Below are 10,403 nucleotides of genomic sequence, written 5' to 3' on the forward strand. Positions count from 1 at the left end.
ACTTGGAAGAGACCTCAGTGGTCAGCACATCCTGTGTTCCACTGAGGCTAGCAAAGTGCAGGATTCTTTTCGTGGTAGGGCTGGGCCTAGATTTCAGGTCGCTAACTTCCAGACCGTGTCGGAAGGGCCATCAGTTCCTTTAAAAATAATCACTGCTGCTTGAATTGCATCAGCACCTGTCGTCTCAGCTTCCGTGAGACAGGAGCTATTAATTTCTCCGCATCAAAGCCGCCTTGCTGGTCTGTCGGAACCTTGTTTGCTTCCTAACTGCAGCTGTCTACACCACTAGGGCCAAATGTTGAAGGGAGGCACCTTTCTGCTTGAATCCAATAAATCGCTATGTCCAAATGTAGAAAGAAAAGAAGCGGCACGAATCAGCCAGGCAGCGGCCAAATGTGGCGCGTCTGCGCGGAGCTCTGCGTCCCACCTTGGAGAACCCCAAGCCCACCGCGCTGCCCAGGCGGGGCCCGTGACTGGCCGGGCCTGGACAGCAGCTGCTGGGAGCTGAGAGGGACCCTTCATCTGAGTGGCACCTTCAGTGTCTGTAAAATGGAGCATAATTAGAATCCTTTGGGAAGTTTGGAGAATCAAATGGAATTTTGAATGCCTAAGACCTTCAGTAAGCAAAGAGTCTGCTGTTAGTCCGAATCTTGTTATGTGTCTGCGAGGCCCAGATTGCTTAAGCTCCGTTTGCCCCTGCGCCTGCTCTGGCCGGCAGCCCACCGCCAGCAGCCGCTCGGCTCCTCTCCACCCAAGTCCGAAGGTGAAGGGCCCTGGGCGCCGGGAGGCGGGGGGGGGGGGGGGGGGGGGGGGGGGAGGGGCGAGCGCATGCGCGCCCGCGGCGCCGACCCCTCTTAAGAGCGCGGCGCAGCGGCGTAGCGGGCTAGTTGAAGCTGGGCGCGCGGGTTTGCGGGCGCCGTTGCGCTCTGTTTCTTCCATAGCCCGGAGGACTGAAACTTCCGTGGGAGGCGCCCATCGGTGCACACCTCCCGAGGGCGCAGCAGCAGGGGAGAAGGGGGAGCCGGACTCAGCGCGCTGCGTCCGGAGAGCGGAGGAGGGGGAGCGGGGCGAGCCACATATCTGGACCGGCGCCCAGCAGCAGCCGCGGACGCCGCCAGCCCGGGCCGGCTCCCGGGACTCCGGCGGGGCGCGCCAGACCCTCGTCCGCGTCCTGGCCGCCCGCGTGCGCCGGGAGGATCGACAGTCCTTCTTGCGGAGCGGAGTTTTGGGGCTGCACCCGGAGGGCTGCCCGGGCGGCGCGGCCGGAGCCATGCGGACCGAGTTCGGAGCGCAGGAGACTGAGCGCGGCCGGCTGCTGCACTTGCTGCCCGGAGTTTTGCGCCCGCTGCCCGCCTTCTTGGCCCCTTTTCTCCGCCCGAGAGGGGAATAAAGGAGGGGAGACGCGCCCCGACTCGCGTGCGGGACCCCGAGGCTTACACTCTGCGGGAGCGCCCTGGCTCCGGGGTCCAGCGGTCGTCCGGCTTGAGCGAGCGTCCCCTCGGGGATGCACCGGGAGGGCCCTGTCGCAGCTGAAGCCTCCGGGGACTGCGGGACGGCAGCCCCGGGGGCCCTCTGACTCGCACCCGCAGACTTTTAGCAGTGCGTGCCCACTCTCAGGGCGTTCTCCGGCGGGACCAGGCCACCGGCCGAGGGAGGGCATGGCTTAGCTCCCGGACGTCGCGGCGGGGAGCAGTGGCCTGCGTGGAAAGCTCCACGGAACGGACACTCAGCGAAGAGGTCCCGGCCTCAGCCCCTCCCGGAGTCGGCTCTGCGCCCCTTGGAGACGCGCCGCCCGCGCCCAGGGTGGTGCCATGTGGGGCGGACGCCGCCCGTCCGCCGCCTCTCGGGACGCCGCTTCGCTCCTGCGGCTGCTGCTGGCCGCGCTGCTGGCGGCGGGGGCGCGGGCCAGCGGCGAGTACTGCCACGGCTGGCTGGACGCGCAGGGCGTCTGGCGCATCGGCTTCCAGTGCCCCGAGCGCTTCGACGGCGGCGACGCCACCATCTGCTGCGGCAGCTGCGCGTTGCGCTACTGCTGCTCCAGCGCCGAGGCGCGCCTGGACCAGGGCGGCTGCGACAACGACCGCCAGCAGGGCGCCGGCGAGCCTGGCCGCGCGGACAAAGACGGCCCCGACGGTTCGGCAGGTAGGTGGGCCGGGCGGAGCGGAAAGGGGAGAAGAGGCCTTGCCTAGCCGGCAGGACCCAGAAGCTTGGAGAGGGGACGGGAATTCGGAGCCTGAAATTTCAGGAAGGGGAAGGGGTCTGGGGACGGGAGGCGTGCCTGTATTCTGACCCAACCATTAATGTGTGCGAAGCGGGGCACCGTTCACCGCCCTGGGCCTCAGTTTCCCCATCTGCCAGCTAACGAGTGGCTTGGCTTGGATTTCCCAAAGCAAACGTAACATCCAATGTACGGTGGGCTGCCGACAGCCCCAGGTGCCTCCTGCCCAGGATCCTGTGTCCCCTCGCATGTCTCCTGTCTCCATAGGTCTAATTCCTAGGAAGGGGTGGTGTCTCGGGGGCGCCCCCTCGCGGGAGGGCTGGCAGGGGCACTTGAAGGCTCCTCAGAGGGAAGGCAGCTCCTCTAGGCTGCCCTGGGGTGCCCAGGGAGTCGAATCCTCGGTGAGACCGGGCTACACCTGTCTCCCTCCTCTGTCTCCTTACCACTCAGACTTTTGTCGGTGTGACAATCAGAGCGCTGCCAATCCGCTCTCTGTGGCTTTGATTTTTTTTAATTGTAGTTTTTAAATTGCCCGAGTTAGAATTGGAAAAATAAATGCCAGAAAGCGTTGGCTAGGTTCTACTTCCTTCGCTTGTCACAAGCGTCCTGGACCCTCTCCCTCGAGGGGCTACCCCAGTTTGTGTGCGGGAGGGAGGATGTGGTCCGGGTGGAAGGGCGCACCTGTCACAGAGGGGCGTCTCCGCTGCTTCTGCAGTTGGTTCTGAGTAGGGGAGGACTTTTCCACAGCCGAGCGCGGGGTTCCAGCCGCGTTCGCAGGGCTGCCTGGGGCGTGGGGAGAGGCGCCTCCTTTGGCACCCTTCCCTTTGCTGTCAGGCATTTCATTAGCTTCTACTGGTCCGCGGCCCTGACTCTGAGGAGAAGGGAGAGTTAATTCCAGAAGCGCTGTCTTAAAAGGCGAGCCGCGTGGCAGGGTGTGTGGTCCTGGAATAAACCTGGAAAAATGAGCCCAGGACAGACTGCTTCCTCTGTCTGCCGCTTTGGCGGCTGATGGTCTCCAGAAAGTTGGGATGACTGAACAAATCAGTAGGCAGCTGGCGGTCGGTGGGGGTGCCTTCTAAATCCTACTTTTAAATCTTTTTTTTCCTAAAGATTCTGTCCGTCTCACGTCTGTTGTGGAGTCTAGGACAGTACGTCTAATTGAGAAGCGCCGAGGGCTTCCAGCGACACTGCCTTCTCTGCCCTGTATAGTTATTCACGCTCCCAATTGAAATCCCGGAAAGAGAACAGTTATTTCTCCCCCAAAACTCATTATGTGGACTTGGACTGCTTTCAGCTAGTTTTGCTATAATGTCTGGGGTATTTTTTTCACATTATTTGTTTATTTCTTAATAACATATAGGGCCAGTATCTTAACTTAGAGAATGAAATATTTATAGCACCCACAGGGAAGAGCCGGGCACCTGGTGCCCTCCCACAGCCGTGGTTACCCTGATGAGCTGGTGTCATCGGAACATGCTTCTGGGCTATACACTCTGTGGCCAGGGTTTCTACCCGCCCAAGGGGCATTATCATAAATAATGTATTTACCCTGATCTGCACTGCAGGTTAAGGAAACCTTCAATTGTCAGCCTCTGGTTACCTGCTTATAAAGTACCTTTTACTTTTCTCCAGGACTCCATAGGGTACTGTGTTCTAGAAGCACTGACCCCAGAGTACCAGAGCCGCCCAGGGCACGGTCAGAGGATGCTGTGTCTCTGACCTCAGGCTCAGGAGAGCTGAGCGCCTGCCTGTACCACGTGCTGGCACTGTGCTTTGCCAACACCAGTGGACCAGTCCCCATGTGATGTCTGATCAAATAGTCAAGGAGGCGGGCAGGCACACGTCAAAAGACATGGGTTCTTGGTAATGTAGGGTGGGATTCCACAGACTCCTCCCTCTAGATTCTCTGTGCCCATCAGCTGGGGTGTCCAGCTTCTGAAACCCTGTAGTGCTCTCCCCATGGCTCCTCAAAGATATTTTTAGGTAAAATAATTAAAAACTGGATGCCCCTCTACCTGGACAGCTCGCTCCCAACCCCATGCCAGGCCCACCTCCTAAGAAGCAGCCTTCAGTGAGGCAAGCTTTTTTTACGTGGAGGGCTTTTTTTTTTCCCTTTTAACACTTCTTTGATCTCTGTACCTTACAAACTCTTTTCGGAAGTAGTTGTGACTAGAGCCTGACCTCAATTTCTGATTTATTTGCCTATGAAACAAGAACTTGCTAAACATTGATAAAAGAAGTTTGCAAGGAATGTAAATAAATGTCTGGGAAAAAAAAAGACTTTTAAATAACTTAAACTCGTTTCCATGCAGGTCCCGTAACTAGTGGACAGAAACGTGCACAGTTCAGTTACTGTGGGAGTTCTTGAGCAGTCCTGAAACCTTACACTCAGGCTTTTGCTGCATCGGGTATTTGTCTCAGTCAGTGTTGCCGTCTAGCTGTAGATGGTTGTTCGCTTGTTTTTTTTTGCAGGGTGGGGGAATTAGGTTTACTTATTTACTTATTTTTTTAGATGGAGGTGCTGGGGATGGAACCCAGGACCTCGTGCATGCTAAGCACACACTCTACCCCTGAGCTGTGCCTTCCCCCCACCAGTGATGTTAACAGTCTTGCTGGGGGGCCCAAGCCGTCCCACCTGTGGGGTCCGACCACCTTTTCTAAGCACTTGATGAAGGACGGAGCTTCTGTGGGCTCGTCAGTGCCCAGACCAGCCCGGCCTGGGCTCCTGGGTGTGGGTCTCAGCGTCGCCATTGCTCCAGCTCCACTGCCCACCCCCGACGTTCGCTGCCTTCTTACGGGAAGTCACCACAGTTTGTTTCTCTCCTTTCCTTCAGTCCCCATCTACGTGCCCTTCCTCATCGTCGGGTCCGTGTTTGTCGCCTTCATCATCTTGGGCTCGCTCGTGGCGGCCTGCTGCTGCCGATGCCTCCGGCCCAAGCAGGAGCCCCAGCAGAGCCGGGCCCCGGGGGGCACCCGCCTGATGGAGACCATCCCCATGATCCCCAGCGCCAGCACTTCCCGAGGGTCTTCGTCCCGCCAGTCCAGCACAGCGGCCAGCTCCAGCTCCAGCGCCAACTCGGGGGCCCGGGCGCCCCCCACCAGGTCGCAGACCAACTGTTGCTTGCCGGAGGGGACCATGAACAACGTGTATGTCAACATGCCCACAAACTTCTCGGTGCTGAACTGCCAGCAGGCCACCCAGATCGTGCCCCACCAGGGGCAGTACCTGCATGCCCCCTACGTGGGGTACCCAGTGCAGCATGACTCGGTGCCCATGACCCCCGTGCCCCCTTTTCTGGACAGCCTGCAGACAGGCTACAGGCAGATCCAGGCCCCTTTCCCTCACACTAACAGTGAACAGAAGATGTACCCCGCTGTGACCGTGTAACGCAAGGTGTGGCCGGTTCCCGTGCCAGACAGGAGAGCAGAAGCTGTGGACTCGGGAAGGATGCTCCAGGTGGAAGTTTGCGCATGGTGGGGCTATTCATGGCACGATTCTCTTGGATGGCTTCATTTGCCCCCAAACTGTATGAAAACGTCTTTTCCTGAATTAACGTTTCTGGATATGCTTCGTCCGGTGCGTGATTGATTTATGATGGGAAAACGCATCACCTGGAGATGCCCGTGTTGTTGACGATGACATTGTGTGACAGATGTGAGCCCTTAAGTGCCCTTGAGGTATGGTGTCAGAAGAACTTTGGAAACTGGTGGATTAAGGGGTTTTATTGTTTCATCGTTATTCTTTTTTGCTTTTTATTGTACAAGATCAGAATACCTGTTCGCTCCCTTTGGCCTGGGCCAGTTTTTCAATAAGCATCTATGGTTTAGGGGGAGATGTGTGGAGAACAACTATTATAAAAGGAAACCAGTTTGAACTCTGAGGTTAATCACTGACTTCAGTGTTTCCCATCTTAATTTCATTGTAAAAAGATACCTATATATTGTCTATTTTTGTGCTTTTTGGGGTCTATTTTGTGCTTTTTTACCTTGTGTAGAAATCTTATTACAAAGTGATTTTCTACATTAAAAAGAGACTGAAAGAAATTGCATGGTTCCTTAACTAATGCCCTTGATGAACTCTGGGATTGTTTTAATCTCAAAGTAGCGGGTGGTATGGACATAAAACCCTCCCCCTTCACGATGGTATCTCCTAAATCTCTGCCTTCACAGTGACATCCGAGAAGAAGTAATTAGATGTTTTTATACTGAAATCATAAACTCAATCACCCGCTACTTCTCCAAGTTACTTTCAGTGTTGCCATGTGGTGTGACTTGGCATTTCATTCTCTTTGGTGTTCGATCTCCAAGTCTGCGTAGCACTGAGTGAAGGTAACTACTGTTGTCATAAGTGACAATCAGCGTCTCTGCCTGGATCCGATAAAAACATTTTCTTCTTTTCCCTATAAAAATCCAAAGAAATGCTTTACAGAGACGCCTAGTGAAGGTCCTCAGCCGTAATCTGAGACTTGGGATGAAATTTAAGCCACAGATACGACTGACTTTGCAAACCAGGGGCTTTCTATACTGTCGTTATCAAAATGGCTTGTTTTTCGGGCAGTCGGGACTAGTAAGTCGAGACAAAGCTTTTCAAAGAGATACAGCCTTTCTCCCCCACAAAGTTAGTTTTTGTTTTCCTCTTAGTCCTCAGCAGGCCCTGTATTCATTACCAGTGGTCTGAAATTCAAGTGAGTTTATTTGTGTTGTTTACTTATAAGTTGAAGTGTGTGCAAGTCAAGCTCCACCTGCTAGCAAAACCAAGACTTGTAATTAAGGGTGGTGAGGAATGGTCTTGTACATATCTGTGTCTCCATCTGTAGTCATCTGTCATCAGTTAGCTGTCCCTTCTGTCACCTCTCTCTGTCTTTACCCATCATCTCTCTGTCTCATGACTGAATAATGTAAAACCGTGTTGGCAATTGGTATCAGCGAAGATACTCTGTCAGATTTTTTTAATAACCGAAGGCAGGGGAAAATCATTTTGCTTGTGAATAAATATTTTATGGTATGAACTCCTAGGGGAGTTGGGCTTTTTCATTTTCATTATACTTGGTAAATTTTCAGACGGTCTGTTAAAGTTGTTAATAGCATAAAATTGCTAAAAAGCATCAGTGTTGCTTTCGAGAACCAAGAGCCTACCTTGAAAAGGAATTAACATCTGGGAGGTCCGTGGTACGTTCTGAGTCAGCATTACTTGACGTACTCCGTGGGAGATGATGACAGCGCAAAATAAACAGTTCTTTGTGGGCCATTAGATGATCAGGCTGACGTGTGTTCTGTGCGTTGTCTTTGATGGAGGAGCCCAGCTTGTCTATGGAATAAAGTTCCTAGGAATTTGGAGGTGAAAGGGACCTTAGAGGGCATCCAGCCCTAGGGACTGGGGAACTTTTTTTTCAGTAAAGAGCCAGAGAGTAAATATTTTAGGCTTTGCAGGCCAGTTGTCCCTAAAATTATTCACAAAAGGAGCCTTAGAAGGTACATAAATAAGACTGGCTGAGTTCCAATAAAACCTGATTGATGGATGCTGAAATTCGAACTGCATATACTTTTCACATCTCACAAAATATTCCACTTTTGATTTTTTTCCCCCAACCATTTCAAGATGTAAAAGCCATTCTAAGTTCTAAGGCTGTACAAATCCAGGCAGTCTGCCAGAGTTGGCCGTCGTGCCATGGTTCGCCGGTCCCTAATGTAGTCAGTCCATCCTTCCCCGGTGCCGGCGTCCCCCGGCCACCTTCTCAGCAGCCGTATTTAAACACAGAGGGATGGAGAGTTCTTTCTTCTCTATGTAAGATTGTCTGACTTTTCCTTCTTTCCCTTGTAACTAAGTATCATGACTTAAGCAAAAATACACTTTAATAAGTTAAATGAATCTTTCACTTAGTGAATGCTACTTGGTCTTTCCAATAAATATAACATCCCTAGAAGCAACCTCAGATCTTTTCAGTTTTGGTAAAAACTGGAGAAATTTAGCTAGCCAAGGAAAACCGTTCAAATACCTGGTTTTGGCACCTTCCTTACCGTCAAGGAATCAGAACCTCTAAGGTGTAATGAGCACCTCGTAAGCCAGTGCTGTCGGAAGAACACAAGCCGCACTTCACAGGAAAGGTCGGCTGCCGTGCACCTTCTGTGTGGAGACACCTTCAGTGCTGGTCATCACGGTTCCGGGGCTTCTGTGTCCCCGTGTGTGGGAAGGTCAGAGCCTTTGATCGCAAGGAAGAAATTAACCAGTTCTTTGTGTCCGTTTAAGAGCCCGGAAACTCCGCATTGCCTATCATTTCTCCTGCCTCTGGGAAAGTTAAAATTTAACAAGAATATCAACATTCAAAGTGGCGAGAAGACCATTAAGACAAACGCATTTTCCCAGCTTGTTTACTCTGCAGTGCTCACCTTCAAGCTAGCCTTCCGCTTCTGAGTAGGTCCCTAGACTAAAAGGACATTTGATCTGGCACATTTACCTGGAGCTCATTTTTTCAAGATTGCACTGCTTTTTTTGATGGATTCTGTGACTTGTATTTTCTCCTTGTTTTGTTACAAGTTAGGATTTAAGTTTCCTGCAGAAGGGAAGCATGAAGGTTACAACTGAGTTGGTGAGGCGAGTCCGGGCAGGCGCTCACAAGAGGTCTGGACACGGGAGAAAAATGTAAATGGTGCTGGAGGTCGGGGTCGGAAAGCTCGGCATCCTGCGTTCTCTCCTCAGTGTGCCCCTTCCTAGTACGGCACTCACACCTCGTCCTTTTTCCTTTCTGAGGCTTTATCTCTGTTTCCTGCAAATTCACAGCAGTCTTTTGCTTAGAGTTAACATCGCCCCACCGCACACCCCCTCAGCTGTTCCTTAAAGTGGTTTAAATTAATGCACAGATGCTTGCTTTTAGTTGTGTAAGCTTTCTAAGTGCTTAAAAGGAGTAAGTTCGGTTCTTTTTAATGGACTCTGAAGTTGTGACTTCTCACAGACTTCACCCGCTCTAACTCCAGGCTCAGAACTGCAGTACTGAAATGAATGATGGGTGTTTAACCCCACCGTCCAGTGCAGACCCACTCGTGTGTGGGGTGTGTGCGTGCGGGAGCCGGGGGATGTGGGGAGGGGAGTTCCATGGTCCAGAAACCAGCTCGACCCTGTCAGTCACTAGGATTGAAGACACGCATCCCAGGCAGCTGCCAGCCCTGCCGGACCTGCTGAGTTCATAACGCGCCAGCAGATACGGCCAAGTGAACTTGTCGGGAATTTTTTAAAACCCCAGCAAGTTCTTCTTGAACAGGAGCAAAATCACAGCGTCCGAGGAAGCCACGTGTAATCCGTGGAGGAATCCCAAGATATGGAGTGGGTGGCGTCAGGAGCGTTAAAAATGCACGGAAAGGGGGGGACTCCCTGGGACCTGCCCAGAGAAGGGCCCGGGGGGCCCAGAAGCGGGTGGAACCTGGCCCCGGGGAAGGCACCCTCTTTGTGCTCAACTTTTAGAGCCTCTTACATTTTACCCCTTAACAGAGGGACTGGGACTTGAACCCAGGACCTCGTGCGTGCTAGGCGTGTGCTCTACCCCTGAGCTCCACTGACCGTAACCCCCACCCCCACCCCCACCCCCACTCCGTCCCTTGCATTTTTAAAGGAGCAGCCAAAATACTGCAAGGAGGCAAAAATCAGGCAAACAAGTGAGAACCCCACTCCTCATCATCTACCTTAACCCTGCTTCTCCTTAGGTGCTAGAGCCCAGCGGACAGCTCCATCCCGCTGTGTGCTCTCTTTTTCTCTCTCAGAGCCAGAGATGAGCTATCTCCATTCAGCCCATTCATTCCCAAATACTTATGTAGAAAATTTCTTTGACTTCTGAAATTTTTCTCTTAATTGAAAACATGAATGTTGTTGTGATTCAAGTGCCTTTAAGGAGGTGAGTAAAGGAAAGATGCCAGAGAGTTAGAAATGGTTAACCCTGTGCAGCAGATCACGAACTTACACTAGGCAAGTGTGCTTCCTGCAGCAATTTCTACTTGCTTCCCTTGGACACTGTTCTTCTGAACAGAATCATGTATCAGTGAAAAGTGGAAGAATAAAACCCTAGAAAGACAGTCCCGCTGTCCCTCCTGTCGAAAATGTTACTTATTTTCGAATGTGAACTCTAACCCACAGCACCGGGACAGAGTAACTTTGGGATAAAATTACAAAGTTTTACGAAGGAAGCTGGCTGTGACA

General features: G+C 52.7%; 1 protein-coding gene and 1 long non-coding RNA gene across 2 annotated transcripts; one reads left to right on the forward strand and one right to left on the reverse strand.

The window, feature by feature from the left end:
* The first annotated feature begins 897 nt into the window (after positions 1 to 897).
* Positions 898 to 5,867, forward strand: SHISA2 (shisa family member 2). The gene is made up of 2 exons (XM_010981642.3): positions 898 to 2,142; positions 5,053 to 5,867. The coding sequence occupies exons 1-2, from the start codon at positions 1,812 to 1,814 to the stop codon at positions 5,604 to 5,606; spliced, it is 885 nt and encodes a 294-aa protein (XP_010979944.2). The 5' UTR covers positions 898 to 1,811; the 3' UTR covers positions 5,607 to 5,867.
* Positions 5,868 to 6,557: 690 nt separating this feature from the next.
* On the reverse strand, positions 6,558 to 8,459 carry LOC135322793 (uncharacterized). Its single transcript, XR_010383705.1, has 3 exons — positions 8,237 to 8,459; positions 7,355 to 7,542; positions 6,558 to 6,618 (listed from the first exon to the last, which is right to left on the reverse strand). It is a non-coding gene; the product is annotated as an uncharacterized LOC135322793 (long non-coding RNA).
* Positions 8,460 to 10,403: the final 1,944 nt, after the last annotated feature.

This window comes from Camelus dromedarius, chromosome 13 (assembly GCF_036321535.1).
Source record: "Camelus dromedarius isolate mCamDro1 chromosome 13, mCamDro1.pat, whole genome shotgun sequence".
Classification (NCBI taxonomy): domain Eukaryota; kingdom Metazoa; phylum Chordata; class Mammalia; order Artiodactyla; family Camelidae; genus Camelus; species Camelus dromedarius.